This window comes from Mirounga leonina, unplaced genomic scaffold (genome assembly GCF_011800145.1).
Source record: "Mirounga leonina isolate KUSES-001 unplaced genomic scaffold, KU_Mleo_1.0 Mir_507, whole genome shotgun sequence".
Lineage (NCBI taxonomy): Eukaryota > Metazoa > Chordata > Mammalia > Carnivora > Phocidae > Mirounga > Mirounga leonina.
In genome coordinates this window covers 1,903,985-1,923,306 of record NW_023270789.1, presented here as the reverse complement: position 1 = coordinate 1,923,306, position 19,322 = coordinate 1,903,985, and the positions used below count along the sequence as shown (strand labels likewise).

At 44.8% G+C, this 19,322-nt stretch overlaps 1 protein-coding gene across 4 annotated transcripts in view; it reads right to left on the bottom strand.

Annotated features, from left to right (window-relative positions):
* The window catches only part of SPAG17 (sperm associated antigen 17), a 235,062-nt gene that overhangs the window by 169,514 nt on the left and 46,226 nt on the right, over positions 1–19,322 (bottom strand). For all 4 annotated transcript variants that reach the window (XM_034990189.1, XM_034990187.1, XM_034990186.1 and 1 more), the window contains one exon: positions 667–798. In XM_034990189.1, the coding sequence (XP_034846080.1) occupies positions 667–798 (132 nt within the window). The remainder of the gene's footprint in view (positions 1–666; positions 799–19,322) is intronic.

Here is a 19,322-nt window from a genome sequence, read left to right as displayed (position 1 = left end):
TTCAGCATGACTGGGAAAATAAGAAAAACCTCTCTTATTTTGAGTAATGATAATAACAAATGGGTTTGAACCTGGCATCATTTTGCTAAAGGTATTTTAGGCTATTTTTTTTTCAGATGAAAATATGAATCTTTGGAAAACACACAGATTGATTTCCATCGGCAAATGAAAAACCTACATGTGAAGAAATAATCAGGTGTACGATATGGGAGTAGAAGTGATGGATTGCTGCTGAAATATTCAGATTATGATGAAGGGACAGATACAGCCTGCTAGTTTAATGGAAGTCCTACTGAATATCAGATAAAATATTTTAAATAGAGCCTGACTTTGCAGGTTTTTTCACATGACATTTACTTCTCCTGATTCCGTCTCTCCTTGAGTCCCTTCTTTGACACTAGCATGGAAATAGACTACTAGGAAAACCACCTCAGGCATATGCTCTGACTGTTGTCCTATTTCTACATGAGGGAATTTATTTTTAATACGTCTGCCTTTGAGAAAACAGAATTCCTCCAATGGATCTTTGCATGGCTTTTCCCTGTTATCGAGGTGACAGCTGACTGTGTCAGGTAACACTTAATGGAAGGCTTATGAAGAGAGGAAGTGACCTGGAGAAACCTGGCTCCGTTTTCCCTCTTTAGAAGACCCACCATCATACAGTACCTTCTTTTCATTTTCCCGTCGCTGCTGGTCCTTCATTTTAATCTGGAGAAGCTGAAATTTCAAGAGTTTCCCTATCAGTGGTAGAGTTAATTTCTCTCCGCTGTCCATAATTGCCTTTGCTGCTATTAACACCTATGAAGAAACACAATTAATAGGAAAAGTGGCATTTTGTAACCTTTGGCTCAGTCTGTTGGTGATGAAAAGATGAAATGGTATTTCAGTTTTGTAATATTTGTCTTACTGCAAAGGTGCCTCACTGCTGGCCAAAAGAATTAGAGAAAAATGTCCCATTGCCATAGAGGAGGGTATTTACCTTCTACTTTACAGAAATTGGGTTGTCTGAAAATGAACTTATTTTTCCAATGAGGCAGAGAGTGCTTCCCACGATGGTGCTAGACTCAGACTCCAAAAAAGGGGTAGAGGAAAGATATGCCGGGGCTCCCTATAGGATGACTGATAGGTCAGTTTCGTGCTACAGAAAGTCTATTGTTTGGCATAGCCAATCTTCTAAGCTGTCAAACTTTGACTTATTACGACAGCATAAATTAAATAGGGTTTTATAATAATGGAAATAGCCATGTTAGCAATCTTTTACTTCTTGGTGACCAAATTCAAATGAAAGATAAAAACTGCTTGACACAGAGGTGCCATAGGAAAAGTTCCTTGCCCGCCCCCTTGCAATTTAATGTTGATCCTGTTGGTATGCAGCCTAATTGGGGTGAAATGAGGTTATTGAGTTTTCTTTGGGTGACGACAGCCACTAGGAACATACAGCTGTATTGTCCAGATGTGTGGCACTGACAGCCTGTTTTATGACCGTGCTTTTTACAGCTTGTTTCCCCTAAATTTCACACAACTCTCTAACATCTGGGCCCTTTTCCTTGGAGCCCTATAACCACTTTATTTACTGCAAAAAAATAAAATCATGTAAAATATACCATAAAACGTTGTTATGCGTTTCTCTGTATTCACGTCCTCTCCCTAATAAAGTTCACCTCTGCCGGAAGCACTGTCACAAAAGTAATCTGGTCAAAGTATTTTTCGACTTTTGTTTTTAAGCAAGCATTACACTTTATTTATAACCTTGAGATGAATTAGGTGTTACTAAAATGTTCTGACATGTTGCTTTTCTCCCCCCTCATGCCCCCCCAACCTCCCCCCCTCCCGCCCCTTCCAGCAATTACTCCTCGGGCGCATATGGTGTCAATTTCAGACCCTCTGTCTCAGACAATGACTGTGCACACTCATCTCATCAGGCTGCGTCTTGTTTGAGGTTCATACCAGCTCTTGGTCAGGGCTTTCCTGACCGATCCGGTTCCTGATGACTTTCCACTTTGCCAAAGGAAATAGTGGAAAGAAGGGGAGATGGCTATTTTGCTTCTAACTGCGGAAGGCCCTGTGGATTATTCCAAGCCAAAATGTAACTGGACCTCTTAGAGACCGTGTTGCATCGCAGAAGGGGAAGGGACAGGGAAAAGGACTCCTCTAAAGCTGCTGTTTCTGAAAACCAAAGGAACAAACTGAGTGTCAGAAATCTTTGCGTGTGTCTAAGCAAACACCCTCCCCGGAGCAGAGCGCTTGGCTTTATTTATAGCAGTTCTGCTCCTGCTTCCACGATTTAGGGAAAGGGACCTGACGGCTGTGATTTCTGGGAGCAGGAAAGCATGAGGGTACACCTGCAGGGCCTCACCATTTAATGATGACCAGATTCAAGAGGGGAGTCCTAAAGGAACAGATGGTCACACTTTAAATGAAAGCTGTCCAATTGGGTCCAGCCCCAAGGGTAGATGTATTTGGTTTGAAATGACATTTTTCAGTACTAGTTCAACAGTGTGCTGACAGTCAGGCTGTTTTGTGACATCTGGTTCAAAATACACAAATTTGGGTTTTAAGAAACTCACAGCAGTCTAGTACGGGGCGTTTCCCGGTAATACAAATATAATGACATCGTTGAAGGGAAGTCAACACTGGAATGGGTTACCCAAGAGTGGTGTGGAGTCTCTTTTCCTGATGACCTGTGAACACAGGATATTTACCTTTGTCTGGGATGGTTTGGGTGAAGCCTGCCTGGCGTCATGGTGATGGATGGGATGTCTCTGGAATTGCTTTCTAATCCCGTGTCTCTGTGAGTCTACGAATGTTACCTCACTGTGTTAAAATGTATTCAAAGCACAACAAAATGTCCCGAGAGAAAGGTATTTTGCAGGCCATAAAAGTTATTTCTGGTCCATCTGAAACTGTCTGTACAAAGCTTGTTTAAAACAAAAATCTGGCATGGCATCAAAGTAATAGTGATATCCTACTGGGAAATGGGGAGATTAGTGATGGGAAGTGTCACTGGAATCGCTGGTACCTGTGTTCTTCTGATGCATGGACACACAGTGAGTCAGAGAAGTGGCAGGGCAAGGCAGCATTGAGGAGGGCCTGATGGACGCTCCCTCCTCCCTGAACAGCCCCCGGGCAGCCCATGCAGAGGCAGGCTCCATGCCAATAACGCACAGCAGTGCACATGGCACTGTGAGCAGGGGCAGAAACCAGGCACGTCTGTCCTTCTCCAGGGCTGCTCAGAGGATACTTGACTCCCGCACGTGCCATTTTCCCTGTGTGCTTCCCCCAAAGGGAATGACGGTGTGAATCCTCGGGACAATTTTTTTTTTTTTAAAGATTTTATTTATTTATTTGACAGAGAGAGACACAGTGAGAGAGGGAACACAAGCAGGGGGAGTGGGAGAGGGAGAAGCAGGCTTCCTGCAGAGCAGGGAGCCCGATGTGGGGCTTGATCCCAGGACCCTGGGGTCACAACCTAAACGGAAGGCAGATGCTTAACCGACTGAGCCACCCAGGTGCCCCAATCCTTGGGATAATTCATGAAAATGAAAGTCTCTACTGAACTCAGAATCTGAGACTGAAAATTTTTATGGTTTGTGGGTCACCCCCAGGAGAGGCAGAGAAAGAAAGTTATTTACAAATTCATTTCTGCTGAAAAGTCTTTCTTCTCACACTCCATGATTCACAATTATACCCTATCAGGAGTCAGTGGTTTGGTCTCAGATGAAAAACAATTCCTTAGAGGGCCTTTATTCAAAAGATGAGTCTTTGAGGGAAGAAGAAAAAACTGCATTTAGAAGGAAGTGCAACTCTTCATGGAACATTCCAGAAAGACTTTCCTTCCTCACCTTACTTGAAGTAATTGACATAACAAACAAACCTCTAACCTTCCATCATTGTAAAGGCTACTCGTCCAGTATCGAACCAATGTGTGTGCATGCACATGCACATGTGTGTGCGTGTGCTGGGGAGACACACTGACAAGGGTGGTAGGTATTGGGATGATAAAGGATACAAGAGAAAATGGGAACCATCAGCTGGTCAGCGTTGGGGAATAATCAGACAAAAACCGGAGCTTCCAGAGTGAGGCAGAAAAATAGTCCTAAGTGGGTTAAAACCTGGGTACTCATCAAGCCTAAATACCAAATAAATGAGCCTGGCATGAGCCAGAAACTTAAAAACAGGTCTTATGGGCAAACGAGACTCATTAAAATGGAGTAAAACTGTTGCCAGGTGAGGCCTGCATGTGTCTCCTGGACCTATTCGGGCCAGGCCCTGGGGCCTGCCAGGGCTGGGGCGGGGGGAAGTCCAGGCCAATCAACCAGAGGTGTTTTGTTCTGGGAAAGCCTGCTGTAAGAGGAAACTTAGCTTGGGAGTGCAGCTGAGGAAAGAAGACACATCTGCATTCTCACATCTGTGAAGATCTTATTTTGAGGGTAGATGCCCTTTGTCTGTTAGAAAATGCATGATTCTGAGCATACTAAGAAATAAAAACATTTCACTCTTTATCACTGACCTGGCTCAAAGACTTATGTCATATTTACTATCTAATGAGCTGGTCCAACAAAAATATATCAAATGGGCCAAATTCTTTCCCTGCCTGGGGATCAGGCCCACCCACAGACACCTCCCTTTCCCTCCTCTCTGTGCTTCCTCCCATGTTAGCAGTAAGCACAGCATCTGCCTGGACAACAGTTAGAATTGCTTCACAGATGCCCGTGGAAACCTAACGCATGCTTGTGTGCAAGTGTGGGCACATGCAAACACATAGGCCTACACGCATATGTATGTGTACGTGTAGATATGACAGATGATACATAGGTAGATAGACGGATGGATGGATAGATGATAGCTAGGACTTCATGAGGTCTGCGGCCTGGTTTCCCCCGTGAGCTTACAAGGACGCATACAGAGCAGCTTGAATCATTGCCAACTGGGTCATGCTCAATACAGGTGAGTTCTGAGGCAGGATAAAGATTTTGGATCTGCATTTCTCCTGCTTGGAGCAGGCCACAGAAGAAGGCGGTGGAGGGGAGGGAAAAGTGTGGTTATGAGGGGCAGAGGAGGGTGCGGTGATGGGAGAGCAATGAGCAGAAGGAAGATATCCCTCTAGGAACTCCAAGTAGCCACCAGCTCTAAAAAAAATCTTTTCATTTCAGGGCCCTCCTTGGGGGTCCATGAGGTTTGTTACAGCAGCAGAAATAATGCACGAGGGTATGATTTCACATTGTACCTATTATCCTTGAGTCATGACTTAGGGTTCGTTTGGATATGCAAAGACCTCTTGAACAGGAGCACAAGCCAGTACCTTGACCCCATCCAACTAGCACAGGACTGAGCAAACAGGTTTTTGACGCACAGATCTAACTCTTCTAGGGATGTATGTATTCCTTCATTCATTTGTTATCACATAGCTTTGAGCAGTTCATTTCCTTAATATATGACTGATTAAGTGTGATAGTTTATCATCACTGTGAAAAGTCCAAACAGTACCAGAAGGATGTACAATGAAAAGAAAATGTTTCCTCAACCCACTCCACCATCCCCTCTTTCCAGAAGGAAACCCTTGCGTGTCCTTATGTAATTTCCTGTACATAAATAAACATACATATGCATATCCTGTATGTTTTAATACAACTGGGATCATGCTTTCACATGGTCGAGTGGCCTGCATTTTTACATATAAGGTTATAGGACAGCTTTCTGGGGTGACATGTATTGTTTATGTTTATATTTTTAAATTATTTTCAGTCTCCTATTGTATGGACATTTTGGGCATTTATTTTACCAGTATCCTAATGATGGACATGTTGGCAATTTCAGGTTTTTCCTTCTATTGAGTGCATGTGTATTTTAAATATTTATGGCTCCTTCCAAATTGACATTTGAAAAGTTCATAGCATTTTTGTTCCTACCACCACTCTGTGAAGGGATGTGTTTCCCCACTCCCCTCCTTAACGCTGAGTATTCTCCAGCTTTTCTATCTTGGTCTAGATCAATGCCGACAGATCTTTCTGTGATGCTGGAAATGTTCTGTGTGCTGTACAAAATAATAGCCACCAGCCACATGTGGTTATCAAGTACTTGAATATTGCTCGTCTGAGTGAGGAACTGAGTTTTTCGTTTTATTTTTAGTTGATTAAAATTAAAATTTAAATAGCCACATGTAGCTAGTGGCTACTGTTTTGGTCAGAGCAGGTCTGTGTGAGAGCAAAAGGTAGAAAAAAAATAGTATTTCATTTAAATTATGTTTAATTATATCACTCTGTCCCTTTCCTCCAAAACGGAAAGGAAAGATATCCTATCTGGCACCATCTTTGCAAATTTTATTAACGTAGGCAATGCTTAAATACACTTATTAAATAATAATGGTATATTCAGATTTACACAGTGCTCAGGGTGAAAGGTAATGGAAATCTATGACTCCCCTGCTAAGGTATTTGTTTCTGGCCACCAGGGAAATTTGCCCCAGTAAGGTAAAGATGAACAGGGCTGGCATGGGGCAAAAATGGGAAAGATGCAGTTTGCTTCTGGCTTTTTTGTATTATCCTTTTCTCCTCTGCTGCGTTCCTCCTCCTTCTAAGTACCCGATGCCTTTCTGCCTTCCAAATCCCTCTTGCCACTGAAATAGAAAAGCTTTCACTTGGTAACTCACTTTGAATGAAGCTCATTCAAACCAGCGAGTTAGCTGTATTTTAAGATTTTATCCCTTAGTTACAGGATGAAAGGGACTAGAAACTGTGAAATAATTTCAAATAATAAGTAATAGGTGCGGCTGTTTAGAATTTAGGGTGGGAGGTGGCCGTTCTCGCCAGCCTGAAAGCTTGCAGTGCCTACGGCTGGCTCAAAGGTAAATACGGGTGCTGTGTTCCTGGCGCTCTCTGCTGGGAGGCCCGGAGTGACCCCAGCATTAAGGCCTTGACAGGTTTCCCAGGCACCCGCCCTCGGGGCTCACTGCTTGGAGTTGCTGATGGATTCCAGGACTGGGTCATACAGAGGAAAGGATCTGAAGGGAAGATGGAAATCTCCCTCGGGTCAGGATCCGGGGAGCATCAGAGAGGGTGAGTGAATGGGTGGGTGGGGCAGAAAAAGAGTAAGGGGGCAGCTGGGGACCATGTTGAAGAATAAAGACAAAGGAAACAGCTCCGGGAATAAGACCGGGACTTGTCTGTGTGTGCATGTGTCTGCACGTGCGTGTCTGTGCACACACGTGTCTGTGCACACACGTGTCTGTGCGCACAGGTGTGCACAAGACTGTGTGTTTGTGTGCACAGCTGCCTTGGGGATGACTACGATGATTAAGATACTCTGTATCTAAAAACAATGTCAAAACAGATTGTGGAGATTCAAGAATCAATAAAAAAGAAAAATACTAACATTATTGATTGGCACTTTAAAAAGAAATGCTGTTGGGCGCCTGGGTGGCTCAGTTGGTTAAGTGACTGCCTTCGGCTCAGGTCATGATCCTGGAGTCCCGGGATCGAGTCCCGCATCGGGCTCCCTGCTCAGCGGGGGGTCTGCTTCTCCCTCTGCCCTCTTCCCTCTCGTGCTCTCTGTCTCTCATTCTCTCTCAAATAAATAAATAATATCTTTAAAAAAAAATGCTGTTGACTAGTACCATTTCTATCTAATTATCCTGCAGAACACAGGGTATTACGTTTATCATTAAACACATGTCAGATTAAAGAAGTATAATTTATTCATCAAAGTGGACTGCATAACTGTTATGTGCCATCTTCAAAATTTGCTGCTTAGTAGCGTCATTATTTGCTTATGCATTCTGCTTTACTCTTATATGTTATATCCGCTTAAAACATTAAAAAGTCAGAGGAACCATTGCCCTAATTTGTGTTTTCTCGTGAGCGTGTGTTTGCATGTATGTGCATGTGGACACGTGTGTGTGTTTTACAAAACTTCCAATGTTTAGATGGGCCTGATTCTGCACATTTGATGAAAAGGATGGATGAGCAAGGGATTTGCAAATGACTGAAAGGTCCCACTTATTTGGAGATGCCCTCCCATGAAACAATCCTATTGGGAATTTCAGCTCCTGCAGTACAAGGGCTGAGAAACCAGCCACTGGAAGTGACCATGACCTACGTGCAACATAGTGAGAAAACACAGGCTGTGCTTGCATCTCGGTCTTCTCAGACACCACTGGGAGGCCCTGGGCAAGCGACTGAATCTCCCTTAAACCTCAGCTTTTTAATCTACAGCAGGGTTTCTCAACAGTGGCACCATGGACATTTGACGCCAGGTAATTCTTTGTTGTTGGAGGTTTTCCTGCGCCTCGCAGGATGTTTTGGGGCAACCCTGGCTTCTACCCAGCTGCGACAACCAGAGGTCTCTCCAGACATGGCTAAATGTTCCCTCGGGAACATTCTCCCTTGAGAACCCTGATTTACAGAAATAGAACATAACTAGAATTGAATGAAATGACACCTAAAAAGACATAGCACGGTGAGCGATATTCGCATGGTAAACCCTCGCTAAAATCAGCTCTTACTGTGATTGTGCTTATCGCCAGGAAAAAAAAAATGGAATTCTTGAAGGCCTTACAGCCCAGGTTGGGAAAAAAGGAGAAAAGGAATGGGGTGAAGCACGTTTAGGCTCCTGGATTGACAGTGACCTTAATTTATTATCAGCTGGTGATAACCTGGCTTCTCCTTTCATTTAACCCTTTCTCTGCTCCGATGAAAACAAATCAAGATCCATTCAAGATAAAGGGTGGCACAGTGTATAATGGCAAGGGAGGAGGGAAGGAGGAGGAAGGTTGCTGTTCTTAATTTCTTCTAAAATTCGAGCTGGAGGAATCCTACGAAGAGCGTGCTGCAGTCCCCTGGCGCGCGTTTCCTGCTCCCTTGGCTCCGCTCCCTCCTCCATTCCTTCTGCCTTTACTGAGTACCCAGCTATATTGCAGTCACTGCACTACTTGATCCTCTACATGTCTGGTCTACCCAATTCACATTCTTTAAGTAATGAATAATTTCCAATGAGACATAATTGGAAAAACAGCTGGAAGGGTAAGGGTTTCGGCAAGAGGAGGCGGTGGAGAGAGACAGAAAAAGAGGAAAGGGAAAGAATGGGTATGACTGAAACATATTTTCTCACTTTGAGCAGAGGAAAAGAAAATAATCAAGCAATATTAAGCTGTCCATACATAGGTTTAAAGGTGACGGAAGAGGTAGGCTTGTACGGATCGCACTGCCTGTCTAATGCAAATGGAACGTCGTGAGGGTGCTCAGACCACAGCTTGGTGAGAAGTTCATAATGATGATAAATATCCATAGCAGGTGACTCCCAGATCATTTTCAGCTGTCCATAATTAAACTGGTATCCATCTCTCGACAATGTCAGGGCTGTAAAATAATTCCAGTCATTGGACCCCTTACATCTGTGCTGAAATGAAATAATATTTGGCAGTAACAAGAAGTCACTGAAACTAAATAAACAACCCCTTTCAAGACTCCATAAAAGTCGGTAACATAATAACATTTGACAGGGATTAAGACTTCTTTGGGGCTGTAAGGAAGTTTCAGAAGCAGCAATAACAAATACATGGAAGGTAGAACAGATCTAAGCTTTCACAGGCATGTACAATTTGAAATGTGATGGGTTTCCCAAAGGAGATGTGCATTTCGAACATCTAATATGCACATGTCAAAAAGTGCAGGACTCTATTTCAGAAACGTTTGTTGGGATTACTCTTCCAAAGAAGGATAATGCAAAGCTTCCCTCTTTTTATTAAGGAGTGTTTTGGTTTTTGTATTTCTACAAGACATGTAAAGGCACATGAAGTTGCATGTGATAATGTATGGGAGAACGATAGAGAAAGTTCAGATGCGCATTAACTTTAGGTGTGTATTAGTAACACATGGTTCCAGAATCATGGTGATCACTTTTTTTTTTTTTTTTTGTAGATCAAGATCTTTTCCTTAGTCCCCAAATGCTCCCACCCCTCTGAAGTCATTCTTAGTTCTTTCAGCTTGTAATGAAGGCTACAACTGAACAATCCTACAACATTTTCGAATCTTTCCTAGGGGGGTTAGCTCTCTTGTACTGGAATTATTGGCATCCAGGGTTTGTCTCCTCGAGGAGCTCAGAGGTCGGATCCTTATCCTTACCTAAGTCATCTTTCTAAATCCCCTCACAGAATAGGTAGGTTGTAGACATGTAGTATGTTCACTCTTTCAATCGGTGTGAGGATGCTGTCTTCTGAGTTATTATTTTCAAATGTTTTTAGCTACCATTACAAAGCTGTAGGAATAAATTGTAAGTAGGTTCTCAATCTAACACGCAGATGGCCATATAGCACACACTATATACAGGGCAAGGATTGTTCTAACAACCGCACTAAGTTTATTTTAATCTACGAGCTGCACTTCAGGTATTCTAACTCATTTAATTCTCGCCTTTCCTTTCAAGTGGATACTCTTATTGATAAAGAAAGTGAGGCCTGGTGATCACACAGCGAGTAGTAGAAATGGAATTAGAAGCCAGATGATCTTGTTCCAGTCCCTCTCCCCATCACCATATTCTGTGACCTTACAGTTGGGCTTCTCACCCCTTAGCTGGAGCTGCTGGGCTCCCATCTAGTTCCTCAGCCCCTCCCCAGTCTCCACACCCAATCCTCATCTTAGCTGGAGGGATGAAGGGCTTCTTACTCTTTTAAAGATTTTATTTATTTGAGAGAGAGAGAGCAAGGGGAGAGGCAGAGGGAGAGAGAGAATCTCAAGCAGACTGTGCACCAAGTATGGAGCCCCGTGGGGCTCGATCTCACGACCCTGAGATCATGACCTGAGCTGAAACCGGGAGTCGGATGCTTCACCAACTGAGCCACCCAGGTGCCCCTGAAGGGCTTCTTAGACCAAGATTTTATGTTTAAATACTCTTGACACTCTTACTAGTTTGGCTCTAACCTGGTTCCTCCACTCTGAATAACTGAGTTGCTTTTTTTTTTTTCCTAACACCTAGAGGGGACCTGAGACTCAGAACTCTTGGTCCTAATGGCTCTGAAGGAGGGCAGAATACACCACCCCCAAATATGCCACTTTGGCATAAGGATTATTTTGAGCTAAAATACTTAAAAAACAGCAGGCACAAGAAGGGCCTTCTGATCTCCCCTTTTCTTAACGAAAACAGGAGATAAAAGCTTCCATGTGAAAGATGCCTTCCCCACACCAGAGGAAATTAAATATTATCATCATCAAGGATGAGAAGTTGAGACAGAGAATGCTATACAAACAGGCCTTGTTAACATAATTCTTACTTTCCTTTAGCCTCCCCATAGAGTTTACCTGCTTTTCCACATTGCCTCTCTGTTCAACTTAATATAAAGGCCTGTAGGTTTTGCCATTTTTCTTGAGGATCTTCATTTCCTTATGAGGGCTCCCTCGTCACATAAAACTCATGTCAGTGTGTGTGTTTTTTCTCCTGTCAGGCCCAGCTAAAAGAGAACTCCAAGAGGGCAAAACGCGACAGTTACCTTCCTAAGGCTCCCTCTGTGCCTTGTCCCAGGGCCCGAGGACTAACTTGGAAATGCAGAAACTCAGGCTGTCAGCTGCCTCCATTTCCTAGCCTCCTCCTCCTCCTTAAATCCTAAGTCATTCTCCTAAAACCCTGCCTCAGTCTGAGTCCCGTACCTGAGACCCTGCTAGTCATCAACAGACCTAGCTATCTAAATATGGCTGCTCCCTGCACTTCCGGCCCCTGGACACCAGAGCATTACATCCATCGTTTGCCATTTGGCTTGGATACCACATTCCACCTCCCAGGCTGGAGGTGCTGGGTGCCCACCTGTCATCCTTGCTTTCTTCCTAGGAGAATCTGACTTTGTTGCCCACTTCAGAAGACAGCCTGCAGTGGGATTTCTGCTAATGTCCTGCTGGGTGAAGAATGTTTTCAATGTGTCAGCACTCTCTGCCTTTTCCCAGCGTACTTTGTTCCTCCACCATTAAGGCAAAGTTGTAGTGTTTCTCTAGCTTGATTACAGATGGTGTTCTTGAGGGCTGGTGTTGCCCCCTAGCTTTCAATCGATCCCAAACCTGTCCCACAGAGAGGGCTTGTTTTCCAGTTCCCCTGTCCCTTCCTCATCTCCTTGGCTCATTAGTTAGAGAGGAGGCATATAAAATATGGGTATCTCCTGGCCGGTCACTGGCAGCACCCTTTATGAGCAGATGGATACCACACCATTCCCCATAAGTGTTTCTCTGGTGTGCCCTGTGGACCACCCACCCCAGAATCCCTGGGACCCTCATTAAAGATACAGATGGCCAGGATCTACCCCCCAAACTACCAAATCAACCTCTGGAGGTGAGGGCCTGAGAATATGAAATTATAACAAGCATTCTAGGAATTCTTAAATACCCTGGAGTTTAAGAACTAGGGCAAAGGTCATTTATATTCTAACACTAGAATGGCCAACAGAGGAGTTCCCCAGGGTGCGGTACTTTCAGAGCTAAAACAAAAAGTCCCAGGCAGGCGGGATGTTTGGTCAGCCTGAGAAAGCAAGTTCAAGGTGAGCCATCCTGAGACTGTCTGCTACAGAGTTAGAGAGAGGGTCATGAGTCTGACTTTCTCCTTTGATCTGCTTTCCCCGTCCGGGCTCATCAACCGATGGCCTTCTCAGAGCCTCATGTTCACCCCAAATCCTGAGTCAGTCTATCTGAGGCAGCAAGGGTATTGACTCTCCCCTCGGGCAGTATCATTTGACAAGGTTATTCATCTCAGAGTCAGGACCCAGTAACCTAGCAACAAATATTCATGGGGCACCAGGATGTAGTAACTTGCCCACGGGCACAGGGGTTAAATGGTGGTACTGATGGTGAAATATAGCACCTTCTAATCAGATATCTGCTTCTAACTTCTAGAATTGGCTAGTATTTTCTCCAGGGAACTCCAGAAGAGTCTGAAATGCAACACCAAGGAGTTTTGAGTCAGACCACCAGTTTAGACACTCCCTTAAGATTTCCATTCCTTAGGCTCAGACTCCGAACCTCACACTCCTACTGCTGGGTGAAGGTTTTGCTCTAAATCCTCTCAGTAGCTCCAGATTAGTTCCTCTATCTGAACCCACTTCGTGTTGCTTTCCTTTTCTAGCACTCCCTGCCAGCACACTTTCTTCTTGGTCATCCACCAAATACACATCAGAGCCTTCTCGCACACAGCCTTCTCCTGCTTGGGAGGCTCTTCCTCAGATATCCACATAACTCCGTCACCTCCCTAAAAAGGTTTTTATTTAGATGTTTCCTTCCCAATTTTACCCTCGCTGATCACCATATTTAAATGAGAAACCCGCCCCCTACTGCCCACACTCCCAACACTCTGCTTCTTTTCCCCCATAGCATTTATTACCATTTAATATAATACATACTTTATCTCTCTATTATTTCTCCTTCCTGTAAGGGCATCAGTTTTTATCTATTTTTTTCTCACTGATTTGAATTCAAAGCCAAGAACATAATAAACACTTAGTAAATAATTACTGGACCAATTAAATCAGATGGCCATTGTGAACCGTGTTTTAAAATGCTTAATCACAGGGCGCCTGGGTGGCTCAGTCGTTAAGCGTCTGCCTTCGGCTCAGGTCATGATCCCAGGGTCCTGGGATCGAGTCCCACATCGGGCTCCCTCCTCGGGGGGAAGCCTGCTTCTCCCTCTCCCACTCCCGCTGCTTGTGTTCCTGCTCTCGCTATCTCTGTCTCTGTCAAATAAATAAATAAAATCTTTAAAAAAAATGCTTAATCACAAATTTCACCACGATCTGGAGGCCCCACTGCCATGATTCACCCCTGCTTGGATTTTCCTGTTGGCCTGGATCCTATCTGACTTAAGTTGGGCCTTCTGGCGGGTGTGCTGTCCATGCTGTTTACCCTTCCTCAGAGCCTTGTTCTAGAGACAGATTGTTCTTGTGGTACAATCCTGGTGATGTTTCTTTTTTCACCATCCAGCTGTTGAGGTGGAGCCATTCTTGGTTATGAATTAATTAGCTTGGCTCACACTTGAAGGATCTATCTTGTCATTCATTCATCTGATAGTTTACAGAGCACCCACTACATTCCCCATACTGGATATCTACGGACAAAAGCTGCAGCCTCTGCCTACAACAGGCTCTCAGTCGGGATGGGAGGATGACCACAGTGTGCACAGAGCATGTTCTACGGTATCCTGTGCCCTGCCCGGGGACGGAGGTGAGAGGGCTCTGGTGGCCATGGGAGGGCACCTCCTCCAAACTGGGAGAGGCAGCAAAGGTTTCCTGCAGGTGTCACTCCTGAGGGAGTCTCGAAGGATCAGTGGGAGTGACTGTGATTGGGGCTAGGTGGTGGGTGATGGGAGGAAGGGCCGGATCCCAGGCAAAAGGCCTGAGGCCAGAGAGAGAGAGTCATATTCAGGAAAACAGAAAGTGGCTGGGTGTGTGGTATGGGTTACTGGAGGACGGAAGGGGCAGAGGGGCGGGGAATGGGGGGAGGGCTGAGGGAGAGGTGATATTGGAGAGGCCACCAGGGGCTTGAATGACATAGTAAAAGAATTTGGGCTTTATCCTGGAAGTAATGAGGCACAGAGAGTTTTACGCAGGTGAGAGACGTGGTCAGGTGTATAGAGGTCTCCTTGTGAGTCTTGGCATTTTATCTCCATTGCCTACTCATATGGAGTCCAAAACCCCAGGCCTTACGGGGGGTTGTGGTAACCCATGGCAAACTTCAGAGCGCTTGAGTGTGTATCTCAGAGTTTACATTCTGTACCTTGCTCCTCCAGCTTTGACTGTCATCTGGTCCTAGTGCTAGAGGCATATATATTTACCGGAGATACTCTAATTTGCCCAGAAGCTATAGACAAAGCTGTGGGCAGGCAGGCAGCACCATGGACCTTGCAGAGCAATGAAATGAGTGAAGCCTCAATCCTTTCTGGCCCTCCTCAGATCAGTTACTTCAGCAAAACCCAACCGGGTGGCCTTTGGGTATCTTGACCTTTGGATATTTACAAAAGCAAGGGCCTTTGATGGCCTGTTCCTCTGTTCTTCCAGCTCCCAGAACAGCACTGGCATAAGTGCTCGAAAGGAAAGAAAGAGTGAGTGGGATGAAAGCAGCACTGAGCAGTGGAGAATGTAAGGAGGAGTGAGAGTAAATGGAGTCGAAGTCTGGTTCCGGGTGGATGGCGAAGCGCATCCAGGGTAAGATGGAGAGCCCCTCGTGGAGGAGGATGGCCCCTTCCCTGGCCCTCTGGGCAGCATATGGACGCAGGGAAGCTGCATTTCTCCAAGCACAGGCTCAGACGTGCCTGGGTGCTAGCACAGAAGGTGTGTTCCTGGACTTGCCTGAAGACACCCTGGATCCCCATGACCATGGCCGGGATCTGGAATTGGCATTTTTAACGAACTCTCCAGGTGGTTTTGAGGCATGCCACTTTGAGCACCACTGACCCAAGGAGACAAGAAGAGGGTGGAAATCGGATTGTCTCACACCAAAGAGACTCCTCCGTCAACTCTTCCCAGACTTCTTATCTGAGATCACTCTCCCTGCATCCCAGTGCCCCAGCCCTCAGTCTAATTTCTGTGGAGGCCCCTCCCATGCCTCTATTAGCAGTCTTGTGTATGTCTCCTTCTCCTGCAGGGCACTGTTGAGTTTGTGCAGGGTTTGGGTGATGGCTTCTCCCTTTCATCCCTCACAGCACCTAAAATCTGTTTGGAAATCACTTAAAGCAAACATCCCCCATTCTGCATTTAGAAAATAGAGGGTCCCTCCCATTATCAGAAGAAATCTGAAAATGGAATTACATAATCATTTCACTTTAATGAATTCCATACTCACAAAATATAGCCAATAAAAATGCGACAAATGTTTGACCTTACAACTTTTGCTTATCGAATTGACTAAGATAAAAAAAAAATACGGTGTTGAAGAAGGTGTGGTTAAATTGGAACTGTTAGAAGGAATGTAAATTGGCACAAATTGTCTCGAATGCATTTTGACAATATGTGTCAAGAGCTTTAAAAAGACTTACATGTTTTGACTCAGTAATTCCACTTACTGAAATTTTTCATAAGAAAACAATCAGGGGGATGCCTGGGTGGCTCAGTCGGTTAAGCGTCTGCCTTCGGCTCAGGTCATGATCCCAGGATCCTGGGATCGAGTCCCGCATCGGGCTCCCTGCTCCGTGGGGAGCCTGCTTCTCCCTCTGCCTCTGTCTCTCTCTCTCTCTGTCTCTCATGAATAAATAAATAAAATCTTTAAAAAAAAAAAAAAGAAAACAATCAGGTTCATAACTGTTGGTAAACAGTCTAAATTTAGCAAAAGGGGGAGTGGTTAAGTGAATTATTGAATAGAGATATGCTTTGTATTATATAGACACTGAATACGGATTTAGAAAGAGGTTAATGTCATAATATGTGGCATATATATATATATATAACATATGTAATATCATTCCCATTTTTAAAAAGAAGCACACATCTCTGAATGATGGAATATTCTACAGATACTTTTGACTTCCAGTCTGACTGATACTTCCAGTACTTCTTCCCTACTGCTATATGGACTATGCTTTTCCTACATTCTCCACATTTTCTACAATTAAAGTGTATTGCTTTTATAATAAAACAGCTAACACATCATATACATGATGTAAATGCTATACACCACCCTCCCACAGAATGCTCCTTCCCGCACACTGATGCCAACGTCTCTACCTCTCATATTGCTTCTCAGCTCAGAATCCCTCAGCAGCCCCCACACCTCCGAGATAAACTGTACATTTCTCTGCAGGGCATGCCAAGCCCTTTATGGCCCGGCCTTGATGCACCTGTCCAGTCTCACTCCTGGCTGCTCCTTCCACGTCATTTATAGCTCCTTGGTCGTGCCACACCATCTTAGGTCTGCATGATTTTGAATGAGCTGATTCCGTTGCCTGGAATTCCCACTGTTTCGTTACTTTGTAAAGTCCCTATTCATCTCAAGGTTTTTTCCCTAAAGCCTTTCCCTCAAGACTTTAGGAAGATTTAGGCATCGTTCTGTGCACTCATTGCACCTTTAAACCTTCTTTGTTATTATATGGTAGTAGAATTGCTCATTTTTGTGTCTGTTTTCCAAGTGGAAGGCTGGAATTAACTTTGTGACCGGCATGTGGTAAACAATCGATACAGTACTGGCTGAATGAAAGGATCAGCACGCAAATCCCGCAGACCTTCACATCGTGCAGGCTGTGCCTTGTCAGAGGGCACCCTGCGGTGGGCGAGTGTGCGCTAACCCCCAGCCAGACCTCCTTCCCCAAGCCAGTGCGCTCAAAGACTGGGAAAGCAAATGGTGCTAAGTTGCTAATTTATTTATTTATTTATTTAAAGATTTATTTATCTATTTTAGAGAAAGAGAGAGAGAGAAAGAGAATGAGCACAAGTGGGAGTGGGGGAGCGGCGGAGGGAGAGGGAGAGAGAATCTCAAGCAAACTCCACACTCAGCGGATCCCAACTGGGGCTCGATCTCACCACCCTGAGGTCATGACCCGCACCTAAACGAAGAGTCAGATACTTAACCGACTGTGCCACCCAGGCGTCCCTGTCATATGTTTGTCTTATACATTTTTGTCTCTCTCTCTCTCTATGTACACACACACACACACACACACACAATGTACATGGAATAAATGCTCAGTTTTTTTTTAAACTGATGGGATATGTGATCACAATGGTTTAGGATTGCTAGCCTAGAGCACTGGGGTTTTAGTGATGAGTAACACAGGGCTTCTAATGCTCATGCCATTCACTACAGAGTAGGGGCAGTCCAGACAAACAAACCACCGCAGTATAACAGAGCAAGATGAATTTTGCCTGGGAGAATCCAAGAAGATTTCATACAAGAGATGGCATCCAAACAGGGCTATTTAGCTGATCAATGGAAACATCTAAGTCTAAACTGTACATATTTCTCTTCAACTCAGTGCACTTTGCACTTACCAGCGAAGGGGTATGAAGTGAATTGAGTGTTGTAAATGAGGGAAAGCGGATGAGCCCGAGTTTGTTCAAAACTGTAAAGAAATGGAGCCACGTGTGGTCGTTATGGGGCCAGGTAGAAATCCTAGATTTCACAGTCACATCATAATGCCTGATCAGATTCTACCCCACTTTCTATCTATTCTCAAAACACCCCTGAATCCCAAGGGCTTCTAGAGAAAATTCTAAGTTAATTTTCACCAATTCATGTTTTCATTTTCCCTATCTAATTTGGCTTATTGTTGCATTTTGCAACTTTGTACAAAGTGGTCAGTACTCTCAGGGCGGGGTGGGGGGGGATGTTTGTTGCCTGGGGAATGAATGTAAATGATAAAACCTAACTCCGATTTCTGAGGCCAAATGTATGCCTGCAGAAGCCTGTGTTTGGCCCAGTTCTTTTAGAAACTTTAAGGCAAGGGGAAATGTTTCCTCAGTAATAGCACTAGAAAAACCTCCCGGAGCTTGCTCTTTTGCTTAGGTGAATCCCTAAGTGGGTTAAACGTAACCATTAGCTCCTTGACCATAGGGACTGTATCTCTGGGAAGTGACAGCGTGAACTTTGAGTCTGGAGTCAGAATGTCTGGGTTCCAACCTGGGGCTCTGCCACGATTAGCCGCGGGCGGTGGGGCAAACCACTTAACATCTTTGAGACGCTCCCCATTTGCCACCTGAGGATAGTAAGATGTACGAGGCTGTGGTTGGGATCGGATTCGACGTTGGGTGTGAAAGTATTTTGTACTCAAAAGACTCATTTTCCGAATGTGAGCTGTGGGTATTACTCTTGTTTTCCTTAAGGGTCCCAGCGAAGAGCATTGCCTGCAGGGGAAAATGTCATCTTCCGCACCACAGCGGTTCAAAAACGACCCACCCATGAATGTGGAAGAGGTCTAGTTCCAACAAGCTCACTCACGGTCAGGCAGGAATTGCTTCTGGTGACCGTGACTTGCGCCATTACCCGCAGCGTTGGACCTTGCTGACCCCTTCCCACCTCTCCCCGTACCAAGGACATTCCCCAGGTGTCCAGCTTTTAGCTCCGATAAATAAAAGCATGCCGATAGGGTGAATGGATAGAATGGGTTAACATTCTGAAAATGCGGTTTCATTTCATTTAAACCAGGGTTTTATGGACACTGTGCCTGAACTCCACAGGCGGCTGTGGGGGCTATTTTTGGACAAGCAGGACTTCCAGCACCTCTTAAATCACATCACAGGGCAATTGCCTACTCCACCTACACACAGGGCGGGCCTGCATACATAAAATAGGACGCTGGCGGTGGGTGAGACCGAAAACTCTTTTCCCTCCTCATCTGATGACTAATACTTGTCTCTGCTTTCAGAAAGGGGAAGC